Source organism: Pan troglodytes, chromosome 11, assembly GCF_028858775.2.
Source record: "Pan troglodytes isolate AG18354 chromosome 11, NHGRI_mPanTro3-v2.0_pri, whole genome shotgun sequence".
In the NCBI taxonomy this organism is placed as follows: domain Eukaryota; kingdom Metazoa; phylum Chordata; class Mammalia; order Primates; family Hominidae; genus Pan; species Pan troglodytes.
Window position 1 is genome coordinate 109937126 of NC_072409.2, and position 20191 is coordinate 109957316.

General features: G+C 36.6%; 1 protein-coding gene across 2 annotated transcripts in view; it reads left to right on the plus strand.

Moving 5' to 3' along the window:
* The window catches only part of BRD10 (bromodomain containing 10), an 86282-nt gene that overhangs the window by 15491 nt on the left and 50600 nt on the right, over positions 1-20191 (plus strand). For both annotated transcript variants that reach the window (XM_063788722.1, XM_016960560.4), the window contains one exon: positions 4493-4693. In XM_063788722.1, the coding sequence (XP_063644792.1) occupies positions 4493-4693 (201 nt within the window). The remainder of the gene's footprint in view (positions 1-4492; positions 4694-20191) is intronic.

The following is a 20191-nucleotide window of genomic DNA, read 5'->3' on the forward strand; positions in this document are numbered from 1 at the left end:
GCCACTGCGCCCGGCTTCATTTAGAATATTTTTAAACAGATTAGATAACTGTGAGTTTTAAGTGTGCTGATAGAATTTTTATAGGTGACACATGTACATTGTTTTTGATAGCATAAGAAAATCACATAATGCAAAAGTGTTCAAACATCTATTTTTAGTAGGGGAGTAGGTGTCAGTTTGTATGTTAACTATAAGTAAAGCTTAATATCAATTCACTTTCTTGTTAAGACTTATTGTAATAATTTTAAACAGAATCAAGCCTCTGAATTCTGAAATTTGGAATGTATTAACACAGAAAAGACTTTACATGCTTTGTGTTAAAAAAAAAGGGGGGGAGAAAGAAAGTTAATGTAAAACTCAATAAGTAACCATAATTATTGGTTAGTGTTTGCTTATGGATGGCAGCATATTATTATTTTCAAACTACTGTCAGATTTCATGAAATGATTTCCCTAATAGACAGAAAAAAAGCTTGAATTTTTGCAATGGGAGAGCTATTTTAGTGTGTTTTTTGCAATGGGAGAGCTATTTTAGTGTATGTATTTGGCCATTGATTATTTGACAATCCTATTTGAAAGGTAAATTTATTTTTTTATCTTATTTTATTCACTGATTAATGGAACTCAAGTAGATAGTAACATGTTTAATCAGGATTCTTTTACTATGGACAATATAGATGACTGGAATTTTTAAACCTTAATTATGTGTGTGAATTTAAAATGGAAAATAAATAACTTGGCTTGTGTTCTTCCAAATACTTTCTATGCGCATATAGATATATAGGGCACAATTTGAGGGCATGATGACAGTCATTAACAAAACAAAGTTCCTATCCTCCTGGAGCTTTCATTTTATTAGATAATTACCAAAAAAATAGTAATTATATAATGCAATGTAGTGATAAGTGACATGAAAAAGAAACTAGTGTAAGAATAGAGAGTGATAGGGTATCGTTTATTAAATAAGTTAGGGAAGGTCTTTCAGATGTTGTGGCATTTGAACAGAGACTTGAATGAAGTGATAGAGTGTAGCCATATGAGTATCTGGAGGAAGAGTGTCTTAAAGGAGAGTGATCAAGTGCAAAGATGCATGGAAACAGTTGTGTTGGTATGACTGAGAATAAAATGGAGAGTTTTGTAGCTGGAATACAAAGAGCTAAGGTCAGAATGGCAGAAAATTAGGCCTGGAGAGGTAGGCGAAGGCCATATCATGCTAGGTCTTGGAGATCGTAAGAACTTTAGGTTATTCTAACTGAAAGACTTTGGAGGAGACAAAGCAAGGTAATGGCATCTGATTTGCCTTTTTTTTTTTTTTTTTTTTTTTTTTGAGACAGAGTCTTTCTCTGTCGCCCAGGCTGGAATGCAATGGCACGATCTTGGCTCACTGCAACCTCCGCCTCCTAGGTTCAAATGATTCTCCTGCCTCAGCCTCCCGAGTAGCTTGGACTACAGGTGCACGTGCCATCAGGACCAGCTAATTTTTGTATTTTTAGTAGAGATGGGGTTTTACCATATTGGCCAAGCTGGTCTGGAACTCCTGACCTCAGGTGATCCACCCGCCTTGGCCTCCCAGTGTGCTGGGATTACAGGCGTGAGTGACTGCACGTGGCCCTGGTTTGCTTTTTAAAAGGATTACCTGGGTTGCTATATGAACAGACTCTAGGAATATCAGAGCAGAAGCCAGGAGGCCTGTCACAAAGCAACTGCAGTAGTCTAGATGAGAGTTTGAACTCATGCGTGTACAGACACACTACTAGATGCATGTACAGATATACTACTAGATGTATGCGTACATATCATATGAAAACTAATACACATATGGCATCTAGTAGTGTGTCTGTACATGCATGATATATATATATACACACACACAAAAAAACACACATGCACATATATAATTATTTTTGGGTTAAAAAATATATTTTGTTCAGAAACTTCTTTTTTACATTTAGCAGTGTAATATGGACATCTTTAACAGTGAATACATATACATATACTTGATTTGTTTTAATGGATGGATGCTGTTCCATGTTGTAGTGTTCAGTACATTATTTAATCTGTCTCATATTGAAAAACATTTATGTTTCCAGTGTTTTAAAAAATAACAGGCAATATTCTGAGTGTTCTTGGTTGTAGTTGTTGAATTACATCTGTTGGATAAATTCCGAGAAGCATGGTGGGTCAAAGGATATGTTCATGTTAAACTTTAATGATTATTTCTAAATTGACTGCTAGAAAGACTGCCAGTTTACACTCCTACTAATGTTGTTTAAGAATTTTTCCTTCCTTACATCCTTTACAACACTGAGTAATATCAGTCTTTTTTATCTTTATATGTTGGTGAGAGAGAAACAGCACCATGGTTGGTTGGATTTTCTTTTAATTATGAGTAATAAATATCAAAGCTCATAAATTTTAATTTCTGATGAGTAATAAAGGATATTACTTTGTCTTTGGTCTTTGTTCTGAGAAAATACTGATTTCGAAAGTTTATACCTTTATCTTATCTACTTATAAAACTGAAATTAAAGAGTAAAATACAGTTTCTGACCTTATGTAACAATTTAGCCATGTAACTTGCCATTTTTCTCAATTTTCCTTATCCCCAGTGTTCTGTGTACTTACTGAATTTTTATCCTCAATGCTCTACATACCTGCTGTGACCTCTGAGATGTCATTATTTTTCAATGCAATATTGTCCATTAATGTTCTCTTTCATCAGTATTGAAGAAGTAGTTAAAATTATATAGCTAATTAATTCACCTACTAAAAATATTATACTAAAATAAATTCAAGTACACCCATTCAGTATCTGTTGTTGCCAGTTAGCTATCTTCCCTGGGTCCACAATTCCTTACTTCCGGCCCAATTAGCTATCATACAGATGTATGCCATTGTATACTGAAGGATCACAGCCTAAATTGGTATGCTAGATTAGCCCAAATTCTTCAGTATTTTTGGAAAACCAATTTAACATTCATGCCCTTATTAAAGCTGAATTAGTTATAGTGTTATCACCGTATAACAGAGAAAACACATAATGGTGCTACAGTTTGGTAGAATCCTACACTCATACTGTTCATGGGACCTAGATGGCACTGAGGGTAAGGTTGTTACAAAGTTATTCTAATTTAGTGTAATAAATCACTCTGGACATAGTCCGAGGAGGACAGGACTTCAATTATTATATTTTATGTCATAAAGATTTATGTTTGGCTGGGTGGAGTGGCTCATGCCTGTAATCCCAGCACTTTGGGAGGCCAAGGTGGGCTGATCGCTTGAGCCCAGGCATTCAAGACCAGCCTGGGGAACATGGTGAAACCCTGTCTCTACAAAATTACAAAAGTTAGCCAGGCGTGGTGGCACATGCCTGTGGTCCCAGCTACTGAGGAGGCTGAGGTGGGAGGATCACCTGAGCCCAGGGAGGTTGAAGCTGCAGGATCATACCACTGCACCCCAGCCTGGGTGACAGAGTCTCTGTCTCAAAAAAAAAAAAAAAATTTACATTTTAATGAACCTTTAGCCTATTTTATGTTAAAGCCTGTAGGAAAGCAGGGAAATATAACTATAGGGTCAACTTTTAATTTATATAAATTTTCTTTTTTTTTTTTTGAGGTAGGAACTCTGTCACTCAGGCTGGAGTGGAGTGGTACGATCTCAGCTCATTGCAGCCTCAACCTCCCAAGCATCGGTCCTCCCACCTTAGCCTCCCAAGTATTAATATATTAATAATTGGATCTACAGGCGCTCACCACCATGCCTGACTAATTTTTGTATTTTTTTTTTTTTTTTTTTTTTTTTTAATGAGACAGAGTTTCTCTCTTGTTGCCCAGGCTGGAGTGCAATGATGTGATCTCGGCTCACCACAACCTCTGCCTCCTCCTGGTTCAAGTGATTCTTCTGCCTCAGCCTGCCGAGTAGCTGGAATTACAGGCATGCGCCACCACGCCCGGCTAATTTTGTATTTTTAGTAGAGGCAGGGCTTCTCCGTGTTGGTCAGGCTGGTCTCAAACTCCTGACCTCAGATGATTCGCCTGCCTCGGCCTCCCAAATTGCTGAGATTGCAGGCATGAGCCACTGCACCCGGGCTGTTTATAATTTTTTCAAAATGTTTATGTATCATTTTACATTTTCTTTTTCCAAATGTTTCTGTATTATTGTAAATTTTCTCATACCAATAATAGATAGTATGAAATATATTGCAAACAATAAACTTTGTTTTCTATTAAAGAGATAGTGCTTTAGTCAATATTTTAAATGCTTCAGTCTCAGATTTTTTTTTTTAATGTAGGGAAGAGACTGTCACTCTGATTTTATGACATAAGGAGTATGAGAAATTGTGTAGGGAGGATAAAAAGTTAGAACAAAGCTAAGTAAGTAAGGTTTAAATACTTTTATGTATTTAGCAAAAGGGATTCTTAAGTTGCTGGCTAAGGGGGTTTATTGCTTATCCAGAAGATTTGACCTTGTGAATTGACTTATTCTTCTCCAAGGCACTTGAGAGAAAAGACAACGATAGCAGTTACATCTAGAGGCTATTATGGATTGGAGGATGAGAAGGGAACTGCATGTACCTCAACAAGGCGTCGGTCAACACCGCGAAGTTTGGCAGGCTTGACAAGTGGAGTTTTTGAATCTATAATGGTTCAAGTTTTGAGACAGGAAGAACAGCTGAGAGCAAAAGAAGAAAAAAGGTAAATGTTAAAAAAAAATTTCATAATTTCAGCTGCATAATTTTTATGTGCCCATATCAGATTTCTGGGCCCATTTTAGTAGTGTTCCAAAATGCATTGTTACAAAAGTATGAATTCATAATGAAATATCGCAATAAAATTTGTTTAAAATATAATTTTAAAATTTAAAACCACTTATCTTGAAGCTATACAAAAATAACTTCTACAGAATATTTCAGAGTGCTTTCTAGATTTCTAGTAGTATTCATTCTCAAGTGAATTATAAGTTTTAAATTAGAGGAATTTTCTATAGGTTTGTAGTTTTAGAACAGAATCACAGACCTTTAAAATCAGGAGAATCTCCAGAGATTATGTAGTTCAAGCATGACATAAATTCACCTCTGCCTGTTCCTCCATTGGAATTAATATCCTGGATAACTGTGCTTACTCTGGGCTGATCAGGAAAAAGTGTGCTCAATTAGTGGTAGCTTCTAGGGTCTGGGAGCATAAGAGTGATGGCATTTATATAACTTTTCAATTTATAAAAAGACAACCAGGGCCCAGAGAGGTAAGTGACACTGATGTTTCTATACTGACAAACAAACAAACCAAAAGACTAGTTATTTTTATAGTACTAAATCAAATTGCGAACTATGTTAGGAGTGATTACTAATGTTATAAGGACTTGTTAATGCTGGTCAGAGGCAATTCATAATATTTTGTTGCTCTTCTTGTAATAATAAATGTAACTTGCTTTGAAATTTGTAGGATTGAAACTCAGCCTTGAGACTTTCTACCATCATACTTTTTCCAGCAGTAATTAACTTGGAAACCTGCTGTAAAGTATTTTTTTTTTCCTTGTGCAGAGCTTCACAGAACTACTCCTACTATAGGAAAGGAGGGCTTATGGAAAGGGGTAAAGATTAACTTGACAGTAGCGTACAGTAGATTGGAATGGGGAGAATTGAAGAAAAGGAAGGCTTGTACGAAGAAGGCTGTAGTAGTCTACATCTCCACTACTGGTCACCACCTCCAATACTGGTCACGAGAAATTGGAAGAAATCAGATTGTCCTGAGACCAATTAATAGGACTTAGTATCTTCCTTGATATAGGGAGAACAAAGGAAGAGACAAGGATAAGTCAAAAAGTAGTTGTAATAATAGTAGTGATATAAACAATAAGATAAAAAAAAAGAATGGCTCATGTTTATTGAGCGTGAGTATTTGCCAGGTTTAGCTCTAAGCACCTTCCTTGTATTCAGCATTTATCCTGAGGCACAGAGTGATGAAGTAACTTGCCCAAGGTCATACAGTTTTTGAGTAGTGAACTCAAGATTGGAACCCAATCAGCCTGGCTCTAGAGCTTGTGCTCCTAAGCAGTATACCATTTTTTGATTTGTAAAATGGTAAAACTAGCAAAGAAAATAGAAGAGCTTGAAAATGTGAGTCCAGGTAGGGGAAAAAGCAGTGAATTCATTTTGAATAAATTGTTTAATATGATAATGAAAACATTTACATATCCAAGCAGGAATGCGTAGCAGGAAACTATGAATATGAATCAATCTATGTGTGCCCTGACATCAAATAAACATGGGAGAATAAGCCATGGGAGGAAAACCCTCTGTTAAATATCATAGTAACTATGATAATTTAATGGAGTTATATGAATTAAGCTATCTCTTTTAGTGTTAACATTTTAAATTATAAAATATTTTAAGCATAGAACAAAGAATAAATAAAATTAAAGCCTGTGCTGTGGAGAAGTAGGAAGGCTTTTACACTGTTGGTGGGAATGTAAATTAGTTCAGCCGTTGTAGAAGACAGTATGATGATTCCTGAAAGATCTAGAACCATTTGACCCAGCAATTCCATTACTGGGTATATAACCCAAAGGAATATAAATCATTCTGTTATAAAGGTACGTGCATGCCTATGTTCATTGCAGCACTATTCACAATAGCAAAGATATGGAATCAACCCAAATGCTCAGCAATGATAGACTGGATAAAGAAAATGTGGTACATACAGACCATGGAATACTCTGCAGCCATAAAAAGGAATTAGATCATGTCATTTGCAGGGACATGGATGAAGCTGGAAGCCATTATCCTCAGCAAACTAACACAGGAACAGAAAACTAAACACCACATGTTCTCACTCATAAGTGGGAGCTGAACAGTGAGAACACATGGACCCAGGGAGGGGAACAACACACACTGGAGCCTGTAAGGGGGGTAGAGGGAGGGAGAGCATCAGGATAAATAGCTAATGCATGCTGAACTTAATACCTAGGTGATGGGTTGATAGGTGCAGCAAACCACCATGGCACATGTTTACCTGTGTAACAAACCTGCACGTCCTGCACTTGTATCCTGGACCTTAAAATAATAATAATAATTTTTAAAAAGCCTATGTGCCCACAACCCAACAATTTTTTTTTTTAAGAATTAGCCATAAATGCCATCTAGTTTCCTTGTACTTCTGTTACAGAAGATACCCCATCTTAACGTTTTTGTTTCTCATTCCCATGCATTTTATTATTGAACTGTAAGAATTCTTTATTTATTTATTTATTTATTTATTTTGAGACGGAGTTTTGCTGTCGTTGCCCAGGCTGGAGTGCAGTGGCACAATCTTGGCTCACCACAACCTCCGCCTCCCAGGTTCAAGCGATTCTCCTGTCTCAGCCTCCTGAGTAGCTGGGATCACAGGCAAGCACCACCACACCCGGCTAATTCTGTATTTTCAGTAGAGATGGGGTTTCTCCATGTTGGTCAGGATGGTCTTGAACTCCCAACCTCAGGTGATCTGCCCACCTCGGCCTCCCACAGTGTTGGGATTACAGGTGTGAGCCACCGTGCCCAGCCAAGAATTCTTTATGTATTCTGGATATAAGCCCTTTGTCAGATATATGTGTTCGCAAGTGTTTTCTCAGTCCATGGCCTTCATTTTCAGTGTTTTTGGAGAAGTTTTTTGTCTTGGAAGTTCAAATCATCCATTTTTTAAATGCTTTTGTGGACCTACCTAAGGAATCTTAGCGTACCCAAGGTTATGGAAATTTTTGTTCTAGAATTTTTTAAGTTTTGGTTTTTCTGGTTATGTTTATTCTTTTGAAGTTAATTTTTGTGTGTGGTATGAAGTAAGGAAAAACTTTACTTTTTTCCATATGGATAGCCAGTTCCTTCAGTATCATTTGTTGAACAAAAACTATTCTTTCACCACAGAATTACCTTTGCATCTTTGTTGAAAAGCAATTGAACGTATTATTTGTGAGTCTTTCTGAACTGTGTTCTGTTTCATTTAGCTGTAGGTGTATCTTTATGTTAGCACTATATTGATTAACTTTACAGTAAGTCTTGAAATTAAATAGCACGTCTTCCAACTTTATGGGTTTTTTTTTTCAAATTCGTTTGTCTATACTAGGACCTTCACTTTTTGTGTAATTTTGAAATCATATTGTTAATTTCTGCAGAAAAATCCTGGGAAGGTTGATTGAGATTACATGGAAGTTATCAGTTTCTGGATAATTGTTTTGTTTTCTTTTTTTCTTAGCTGTATTTTGTAGTTTTCAGTGTGCACATTTTTTACATATTTGGTTACCTTTTTCCCTACATATTTCATGGTTTTTATACAATTGTAAGTCATTTTAAAATTTAATTTACAATTATTTATTGCTAATATATCTAGAAATACAAACTTTAGTACAGTAACCTTTTGTCTTCTCTGAGTTTTGTCAGGCTTTTCATCATGTAATTTGAAACTGTGCAATTAGATGCATAGATATTTATGGCTTTTATGTTTTCTGATGTATTGACTTCTTTCTTATTATGTCACTTTTTATCCCTGGTAATATTGCTTACATTCTTTAATATTCCATTTTATCTCCAGTGTTGGCCTATTATAATGCTCTGCCTCGTTGTTTTATTTTTTCCAAGTAGTTTCTGTAGGATTTACAGGATGTGCTTTGATTTATCGTGGTCAGTTTCAAATAATGCTGTACCACTTGACAGTATGCCTCTGTATACCATTTTTCATTCTTTGTGCTGTTGTCATATGCCTTCCTTCTACATGTGTTTGAAACCCCCAATACACTGTTATTGTATGTGCTTTAAATAGTTGTGTTTTGAAGAAATCAAAGAATGAAAAGAAGTATTTTATATTTAATCCACACATTTACCCTTCCCAACATTCTGCCTGCCTTTATATTGATCCATGATACCATCTGATACCATTTTTCTACTGTCTAAAGAGCTCTTTTAGCATTTCTTGTAATATAGGTCTGCCAACAATGAATTCTGAGTTTTTTTTTTGTCTGAAAAAGTTTTTATTTTTCCTTACATCTTGAAGGATGGAGAGGGGGTGTGTGTGTGTGTGTGTGTGTGTGTGTGTGTGTGTGTGTGTGTGTAATGCATATACATATATGACTCTGTATTGACAGGTTTTTTCCTATCAGCACTTTAAGTATGACATGTTTTACTATGCATAGTTTTTTAAAAGAAGCCTGCTGACTTCCTTATCTTTGTTCCTATAGGGGTGGTCTATCTTATTTCTCTAACTGCCTTTAAGATTTTCTCTTTATAATTAGCTTTCATCAATTTGTCATGTACATTTGGTGTGAGCTTATGTGTGTGTGTTTGTGTTTATCTTGCTTGAGGTTCATTTCGCTTCTTTGATCCATAGACTTTCAGTCTTCTCTGTGCTCTTTTCAAGGTTGCTCATATTTTCTTCTGCAGTGTCTAATCCAGTGAACTGTTTACTGAATATATTTTTTATCTCTAAAAGTTACATTTAGTTCTGTTTTTTATATATCTTCATTTCTCTCATTATCTTCATGTTTTAATTTCTAATCTGTAACTTCATCATCTTTGTAATTTCTAAGTCTTTGTGTTGTTTTTCTCCTAGTTATATTCTTTTGCTTCTTGGCATGTCCCGTAATTTTTATTGGAAATTAGACATTGTGAACAATGCTTTGTTGAGTCTGGAGTTTTATTTACTTCCTTTGAGGAGGATTAGGCTTTGTTCTGGCAAGCAGTTAAATTTCTTGTAGAACAGTTTGAAAAGTCCAGGTTTTAAGCTGTTTTAGGGTGTGTCTGAGATAGCCTTCACTCCAGTTCAGCCCTGCAATAGCATAATGCCTCTCAGGCCTCTGCTAAATGCCCCTAAGTGGTGACTGAAGACTTTCTGCTTCAGCTGGTCAGAACTCAGTCACCTCCCCAGTTTGTGTGGCTGTCCGAATTGCTACCTTATTAATATTCTGGTCACATTTAACTTTGTGGAGTTTAACTCTAGGAAGTCACAGCCAGGACAGTTGGCTCTCCGTGTCAGCGTTCCACATGCACTGATTCAACCAACTGCTTATTTCCCAAATATTTCCCATGTTTGGGGAAAAAAACAATAAAAATAACAATACCACAATTTTAAAAATTGAAAATTTAAAACACAATATAGATTTCTGTTCTGTGTAACTTCCTTCTTTTTGGAATTCTCTCACAACTTCCAGGTGCTTCATCCCCGCCAGATGCCAATCTCTGTCCCCTCAACTCCACTCCACTGGACTCCCTGATCCCGACTTTCTGTTCTCATAGTCTAAAAAGTGCCTTCAGTCAGAAAGCTGGATGTCTTAGTTTATTTTCTGTTGCTTATAACAGGATACTGGAAACTGGGTAATTTATGAAGAGAAGGAATTTATTTTTTACAGTTATAGAGGATGTGAAGTCCAAGGTCAGGGAGTACATCTGGTAGTCATCTTGCTGGTGGCGACTCTCTGCAGAGTCCCGAAACTGCACAGGGCATCACATGGTGAGGGGGCTGAGTGTGCTAGCTCAAGTCTCACTTCTTTTTAGAAAGCCATCAGCCCCATTCCCGTGATACCTCATCAATCCACTCATTTGGGCAGAACCCTCATGACCCAATAACCTCTTGAAGGCCCCACCTCTCAATACTGCCACATTGTGGATTAAATTTCAACACGAGTTTTGGAGGGGACAGCTATTCAAACCAACTGTCCTAGCACTGGGCAATTGTAGGGATCATCTCATTTGTTTCACTTCTCTTGGTGATCACAGTCCTGCACTGTTTGTCCAGTGTCTGAAAATGTATGTTTTATATATTGTGTTCAGTTTGTAGCTGCTTACAGTAGGAGGGTAAGTTTGGTTCAATTACTTCATCATGACCACAAAAAGTGGTCATTTCCATGCATTTTTAATGTTTTAATTACATAGGTATATATTTGTAGATAATATATAACATTCTTTTGCATGTCTTTAACCTTCATATAATTGGCAACTTAAAAATAATATATATATATACACACACATACATACATACATACAATTTCAATAGGTTTTTGGGGAACAGGTGGTGTTTGGTTACATGAATAAGTTCTTTAGTGGTGATTTCTGAGATTCTGGTGCACCCATCACCCGAGCAGTGTACACTTTACCCAAAGTATAGTCTTTTATCCCTTAACAACTTTCTGTTTCCATTTATTTACTTATCTGAGCTTTATTCATGTTGAACTGTTTTGTTCTAGTTTATTTCAAGCCTTATATAATAACTATGTAATAGTATTACATCATGTGACTGTATTTCAGTGTATCCATTTTCCAGAAGAGATGGACATTTTGAAGTATTTCTGTTGTTTCATTATTATAGAATGCTATAGTAAACATTCTTATGTCTCCCTTGAGGATGGACACAGAGATGGATAGATTAAATTAGATAGATAGATAGATAGATAGATGATAGATAGATGGATAGATTAATTGATGATAAATAGATTGGATGGATGGATAGATAGATAGATAGATAGATAGATAGTCTAGGTCTCTCCTTTAAGTTTCAGACCTAATTGCCTGCTTAATGTCTTCTCTGGATGTCATATCTGTCAGTGTTGGTATCAGTGTCTCTCCTCTGCCAGGAAATGTGGCACATTCAAATTAGGATATTTCAAAGAGGGTTTATTTTCAAAGGGGTTACAATGTAGCAGAATCTTAAGAAATAAGGCTGTAACCAGGGCAAGCAGAGAGAGTAACTGGTACCCAGGAAACAGTTATAGAGGAGAGACTGTTTTGAGAAGATACTTCTGTTGAAGGACAAAGCCCAAGGCAACCTCATGAGGAGAGAGCCAGGGAAATAAATGCTTCATCCCACTTTATTTTATCTTTCTGATTACCTCCCAGGTCTCTCCATTGATGAACCCAAGGGAAGACTGAGAATGAGGTTGCCTATTGATACAGATAAACCTTACAGTGAAGGATGGAGAATGGATCTAGAGGCAAACAATCTGATCTGTCAATCTAATACCCTGTCAAGAGTTAGTCAGAGACTAGCTGAGAGTATAGATTTTATAAATTTAGATAGGGAAGGGACTTTGAAATCATAGGAAGGTCATGTTAGAAGAGGAAGGTGTTTTGTTGTTGTTGTTGTTACTGTTGTTGTTTTAATTAAAACCTTTGGCATAAGAAGTGGGGAAAACAGTTTTCATTTTGTTACGTAGGTTAAAACACCTGTTATATCAGAAGTTTGAGATCAAGATAGCAGCAGCCTGAAAATTTAGTATATATTTTAATATGGCAATACTTTATCTGGTATCTGATGGACATCTGATAATTTACAGCTGATCATCTGGGCAGACACAAACTAAAAAGTAGATTTTAAAAAATTTTTACTCTCTCTCTCTATATATATATATACATTGTGTGTGTGTGTGTGAAGTTTTTTTTAAACCAACCCTGGTCTACAGAAATTTTTTACAATCTTTAAATGTACCTAATTTGGTTTCTAATTTGTTACCTATTCCATTTAAAGGAAGGAAGCTCCCCACTCTATATTTTAATTTTTATACAGTAGGCTGATTACCTTCCTTGTGCAGTATATGCTATCAAAATAATGGCTTCTTAGATGGCCAGATTTAAAATCCTGGCATTCCTCTATTGCTGTCTTTATTAGTTTGGACAGCTTTGGACACCAGTATAAAGGAGATGGCGAGTGATGGCCTGTTGAACAGAGAGGAATAAATACTGAGAAAGGCTTGGTAGTCTGGCCATCTTCAAGAAAATGCTGATAGGACAACAGGCAGTCTTGGAGGAACTGGTGTAGAGAGACCCTGTTGATTTAGGAGACAGCCGCCCTCTAAGTGAAAGTCTGAGAAAATTGAGTGAAAGAGCTGATTAATTTATTGCTGAAATAGTCTTTAAGCTAATCACAACCACCACCACATTCTGTTTATAATGATGACCTAAAACCGTTAAGGAATCATTGAATAATATTTTGTATACCTTGTTTATTAAACAGGAAAGTAGATAACACATTTAAGATACTTCTTTTTTTTTTTTTCTTTTTTTTTTTTTTTTTTGAGATGGAGTCTTGCTTTGTTGCCCAGGCTGTAGTGCAGTGGTGCAGTCCTGGCTCACTGCAACCTCCACCTCCCGGGTTCAAGTGATTCTCCCACCTCAGCCTCCTGAGTAGCTAGGGCTACAGGTGCTGCCACTATGCCCAGCTAATGTTTGTATTTTTAGTAGAGATGGGATTTCACCATGTTGCCCAGGCTGGTGTCGAACTCCTGACCTCAGGTGATCTGCCCTCCTCAGCCTCCCAAAGTGCTGGAATTATAGGTGTGAGCCACCATACCGGCTATTTTAGATACTTAAAAAATAAAATCAAATCAATGAAAATTGGCAATTGGTTCTTCTCAAGTAAATTTCTATTAATCTGGAATATGACATTATTAGATAGCAGTTTTGATAAGTCTACTTTAGTTGTCTTAAAAATACTAGATCTGTTCACTGTTCCTTTTTTGCAAAACCATTTGAATTTTCAGAAATAGTGGATTTTTTTTTGTTTGTGGGTTTTTTTTGAGACAGGTTCTCACTCTGTCTCCCAGGCTGGGGTGATGTGATCACGACTCACTGCAGACTCCACCTCCTAGGCTCAAGTTGTCCTCCCACCTCAGCCTCCCAAGTAGCTGGGATTACAGGCATGACCACCACACTTGGCAAATTTTTACATTTTTTGTAAAGACGAGGTCTCACTATATTTCCCAGGCTGGTCTCGAACTTCTGGGCTCAAGCCATCCTCCCGCCTTGGCCTTCCAAATTGTTGGGATTACAGGCATGAGCCACCATGCCCAGCCAGTGTGTATTTTGTTAGTACTCTTTATTTCATGTACTTTTACAAACTTGCTGGTATTTTACTGATCGGGAAATCACTGGAATTGAAACAGATTTTTAAACTCCAGTGATTATTTTTGTAAAATAAATACTATGACTTTATAATTAAGTGATTTATTTTCATATTCTCTATAACACAAAGTAGCAGTGACTTAATTAAATATATATTCATCATTTGTGGCCACCCAGCATTTTTAAATAGCTTTCTTACATTTTGGTAATTTCCTATAGTACAAGTTTTAACTTCCCAGGATAGATGCCAGAAAATTTATATTCTCAAACCCCCTCACAGGTAAGGTAGAGGTATATGAGCAGGTATATACTTCTTACTTGATATTGTATGAACAACATCAGGTAGCAATCTTGAGTGAGAGGGTTTATTTTTTGATAAAGGTGGTAGTAGGAGTTTCTGGTTGTTGCAGGTTCTTGGTATCAAAGGTGCCAACTAGTGCTGACCATGTAGTTTTTCTTGGAGAATCTTCTAAGTGTGGTTGGGCTTGTTTTCTGGCTTTTTGTCATCTAAGTTTGGCTCTCTGACTCTTGACAGAGCTTCTATAAGCTCCGTACTAATCCTTAAATAAATTCCTTTTCTGCTTCAGCTAGCCAGAGGAGATTCTGTTGTTGTCAGATAAATAAGAAGGTTGACTGATGGACTTGATATGAATGGTTAATTTTTCTAAAATATAATATTATGTGTTATTCATCTTAGAAAATATAAATAAATATCTTGCTTCCCTTTTTCATGCCATCAATTTGTGTACATTTTATTATTTCTTAAAGCTCCTTTTTTTTTTTTTTTTTTTACACTAAATTGCAATGTCTTTGAGAGTGAGGTCCATGTTTTCTCACCTCTTTGTGTTGTCACACATGGTAAGCATTCAATAAAAGTTTATAAAACTATAATAGTAAAGTTAGGATACTTTAAAACTTAATTTTCTTTTGGAAATCTAGTGTTTTTGCCAAATCGTGCATGGCTAAAATAACCTTAGGCACAGCTTCTATTAGTATTTCACAGAGTAACAGGCAAACATGCCACAGCCCAGTAAGGAGCAACATCAAAAATGAGAGCTGATCCAGAAAAAAAAAATTGAACCAATTTTCTTGTTTATTCAGTATTGTTTATGTACCCTCTTTTTAAAAATAGCAAATGTTATTTTTGCAAATATCCTTAGGCAGTCTTTTGGTATTTTCCCAACATTGAAGGCTTAATTTTTTGAGCTAGTATTTTAGAAACATGCACTGCTTTATCTGCCTTTAGTACTGTACTTTTGGATAAATTTTTTAAATGAGAATAATTCTGGAAGGTGGCTTTTTGTCTGCCTTACCAGCAAAATGTGATGTACTTCAGCATTTTTTTTTTCTTTTTTGAGACGGAGTCTCGCTCTGTTGCCCAGGCTGGAGTGCAGTGACGTGATCTTGGTTCACTGCAAGCTCTGCCTCCCGGGTTGACACCATTCTCGTGCCTCAGCCTCCCGAATAGCTGGGACTACAGGCGCTTGCCACCACGCCCAGCTAATTTTTTGTATTTTTAGTAGAGACGGGATTTCACCGTGGTCTCGATCTCCTGACCTCGTGATCTGCCCACCTCAGCCTCCCAAAGTGCTGGGATTACAGGCGTGAGCCACTGCGCCCAGCCACTTCAGCATTTTTAAGATACTGTTTTTAATTTTTAACTATAAGTGTTAAAGTTTTTTTTAAAAATGGCTGATTATATATATTAACTCTAGAGATCTTCAGCAGGCTCCCATTCCCTATTTACTACACTACTGAGGATCAGGAAAGAGACTCCATAGTTGTATTTCTAAAGGTAAAGGGCTATTCTGCCTTATGCTGGCCTATACCAGCCATGTACTTTTTTGTCGTTCCTCACATCTCTTTAGTATTCATAGTCTGAGGCTAGATTCCATAATCCTCCCCTGAAAGGTACAGTGTATGAGGAACAGCAGCAGTGTGAGTAGCAGCCCTTGATTAGCTTTAGATAGTGCACACAGATGGCATTATCACACTTCAACTGTGTCATGAATTTTCTTCCTCTTCTAGGAGCAAGTCAATTGGTGCTAACTTTGGCCTACCAGGCAAACTGTGTTTCTGTCTCTTATACTGACCTGCTAGGAAAACCTGGGGGCAGTTATTTCACCTTTCTGTATGTCCTTAATATTCGCAGCAGGTAAATAATTTGTGAAATTACCTTATCACCAATCTTTATATTGGCCAAAAGTTGCTTTTCACTGCTTTAGGCAAAGCAAGTCCATAAAAGTTTTTTCGTCTACTCCAACTTTCCCTTTCATTTTCTTCCCCAAGCACTAGTTGTCACTCTTTCACTTCTGTAGAACATGTAACACTCTTCTCTATCAGAACAAAATGTATTTCATTGATGTTAGTCATGTATGCACTGCCTTCAGGATTCCCAGATTTTTTTTTTTTTTTTTTTTGCTGTCCTTTCCCTACTTAGTGTTGACTCTTCACATCTATTCTACTATTTGGCGCTTCCTAGTTCCTTTATCTTATTACCTTTGGAAAAAAACAAAGTGTCACATTTAATTTTGAAAATAGAAATCTGCCATAAACAACATTATATTTTACTTATATGTATAACCAAAAAGGGAGAATTTCTAGACTTACAGTCTGAGATGTTTTATAACTAATAAGTGATTTTATAGTGAGCTCATAGTCAGGATTAATTATGACAAGATTAACCAAAATCAGTTTTCTCTGCCAAGAATAGTAATAAACAAACCCAGTTTCTGATGGTTGATTCTAAGATACAGTATCCTATTACAAACTTTTAAACAAACTCTGAATTAAATTTTATGGGAAATAACTTGAAAACTTTGCCTGTTGTTAATAACAGTATATTGAAGAAAAATATTCTACCCTTCTCAGTACATAAAGTGTAGAGAAACTCAGTTTCATGGTAAAGTACAGAGTATCTATAAATTTAACATAAACGTGATTAAATCATTTGATTTTTTTTTTTAGCTTTGAAAAATTGATTTCAGACTTATTTTATTTTACACACTCTCTAGTTTAAAAGTCACAGAGTATCTTTAAGGCTACTAAAAGGCAGCAGTCTTACCCAACTGAACTTCAAGCCCATGACTCAGAATCAGCTACCTTTAACTTTTAGCTATTTCTTCTGGTAATCATGTTCACATTTCTAAATAAATGCTATGTTGCTATTTCTTGATTTTTCCATTTGGCATTATCTGTTGCTATTTATCTGTGGAATTCTTTTACACCTACTTCCACTGATAGGGAAGCTCTGTTCCTCTTCTTAATTTTGTTCTCTTCTGCCTCGTCCATCTCATATATTATTGTTGATTAATAATTTAGCTCTGTCTCATTTTTAACCCCTAAACTAACCATTATTACTGTTTTTATAATGTATTTTTTATTCATATTTACCCATGATTAAGTTTATTTTTTCCCAGTTCTTCTCACATTTTAGAACTTCTTTTGGTAATCATCTCTTCTCTTCTAAGTATATACTATAGAAGTATGTTTTCTGTATATTTCAGTTTGGACAGTTTCTATCTCTGTCTTCAAGTTCACTAATCTTTTCTTCTGCCATGTCTAATCTGTCATAAATCGCATTCTGTGTATTTTCATCTCAGACATTGTAGTTTTTATCTCCAAAAGTGTAGTTTGGGTCTTTTTTATATCTCTCATGTCTCTACTTAAGTTTTTGACCAAATGGAATAATATAGTTTCAATAACTACTTTAATGACCTTATTGCTAAATCTTTTTTTTTTTTTTTTTTTTTTTTTTGAGATGGAGTTTCACTCTTGTTGCCCAGGCTGGAGTGCAGTGGTGCGATCCTGGCTCACTGCAACCTCCACTTCCCAGGTTCAAGCGATTCTTCTGCTTCAGCCTCCCAAGTAGTTGGGATTACAGGCATGCACCACCACGCCCAGCTAATTTTGTATTTTTTTTTAGTACAGACAGAGTTTCACCATGTTGGTCAGGTTGGTTTTGAACTCCTGACGTCAAGTGATCCACCCACCTCAGCCTCCCAAAGTGCTGGGATTACAGGCACGAGCCACCATGCCCAGCCCTTATTGCTAGTTCTAATATGTGTATCATTTCTGGGTCAGTTTTGATTGATTTTTCTCATCATGGGTCATTTTTCTGCCTTGTTGCATGCCTAGTAGCCTTGGTTTGAATGCCAAACATTGTAAACCTTGGTGAGCGCTGGATATTTTTGGATCTCTATAAATCTTGAGCTTTTTCCTGGAATGCAGTTAAGTTAGTTGGAAACAGCTTTATTATTCTGACTCTTTTGTGATTTTTTACTTGGATCCTGAGCACTAGTCCAGGTCTAATTATTCTCTACTACCAAGGTAAGACCTTCCTGAGTATTCTACCCAATATTCCGTGAATTATGAGTCTAGTTTTCTAGCATAGTTAGTGGGAACAGGCACTATGTTCTCTAATATTTTGTAGGTTTGTCCCTGTACTAATCAGTACTCTGAATACTCCAGGGAGATCCTCTGCACATCTGTAGAGTTCTCTCTTTATGCAGCTCTCTACTCATTGGTACTGTGCAGGTACTATGTCCTGCAGACTCTAGTTGCCTTGGTCTCTCTGGACTCTTGGCTCCTTCTCAATAAGGGAGTCTGCTGGGCTTTGTCTGGGTACTCTCTGTCTGTTTGCATCATGATCTGGATACTCTTTCAAGGCAATAAACTGAAACAATGTTTGGGCTCACCTCATCTCTTTCTAATGTGTCATGGATCACTGTCTTTTGCTTGAAAACCATTATTTCATGTATTAGGATTTTTTTGTTGTTGGTTCAAATGAAAGTATAAATTTGATTCTTTGTTACTTCATTTTGGTTGGAAGCAGAAGACACTACATGGAAGTTTTCATTTTAGTCTAATTGAAAATGACTTTAACTTACTCTCATCTATGAATGATAGTTTAGCTGGTTATGCAGTTCTAGTTTGACAGTTATATTAATTCAGCACTTTAAAGATACTGTTCTGTTGTTTCTGGTTTATTTTGTTGCTATTAATAGATCTCTCAGTCTGTCATTGCTGTATACGTAATCTGTCCTTTTTTCTGCATCTTTTAAGATTTTTTTTGTGTATGTCTTTGATGTTTTATTATTGTTTTATCACGTGCCCAAATGTGGCTTACGTTCTTCATTTATTTTTGGGGGCTTCCTGAAATGAAGATTTGTGCCCATTAGTTCTGGAAAATTCTCAGCCATTATGTCTTCAACTATCACCATCACCATTACCTTCCTACCTCTCTATTCTTACTTTCTGAAGCTACAATTTGTTTTTTGTCTCTTGCTTTTGTTTTGTTTTGGTTTTTTTGAGACAGGGTCTTGCTCTGTTGCCCAGGCTAGAGTGCCATGGCATGAACACAGCTCACTGCAACCTTGACCTCCTGGGCTCAAGTGATCTTCCCACCTCGCCCTCCCGAATAGCTGGGACCACAGGCCTGTGCCACCACACCAGGCCCGTTTTTTTTAAGAGATGAAATCTCACCATGTTGCCTAGTCTGATCTTGAAGTCCTGGGCTTAAGCTGTCCTCCCACCTCGGCCTCCCAAAATGCTGGGATTACAGGTGTGAGCCACCACACCCAGCCCAATCAATTTGTTGTATGTTAGATATTGATTTGTGTTTCTTTGGTCTGTCTCTTCCTTTTCAGTTTAATCATTTTTCTCCCAGCTTATTTGCTATTACTGTAATGTATTTTATTTTATATTAGTATTAGTATTATTTTTTGAGATGGAGTCTCACTCTGTCACCCAGGCTGGAGTGCAGTGGTGTGATCTCAGCTCACTGCAGCCTCTGCCTCCCAGGTTCAAGCGATTCTCCTGCCTCAGCCTCCTAAATAGCTGAGATTGCAGGCGTGTACCACCACGCCCAGCTGATCTTTGTATTTCTAGTAGAGACAGGGTTTCACCTTGTTGGCCAGGCTGGTCTCAAACTTCTGACTTCAAATGATCTGCCTGCCTTGGCCTCCCAAAGTGCTGAGATTACAGGCACGAGCCACAGGGCCCAGCTGTTGTTGTCATGTATTTGAATTCTATCTTGTCTTCTTTTTAAACTCCATAGAGCATTTTAATCATTATTTCTGCCATATCTATATAAATTAACCTATGTATTACTACTTTTTTTTCCCCTATCTTTGTGCTTTAGTTAGGGATCACTGTTCTTCCACTAGAAGCACATTCTTTAGAATTTTCCTTTAGATTGTGTTTTTCAGTCACAAATATCACATTTTTTTGGTCTGAAAATATCTTTTTGTCTATATTTTTGAGAGAGATTTTTACTCTGAATGGAAATTTCTGTTGGCACTTATTTTCTGAGTATATTAAAGATACTCCATTGTGT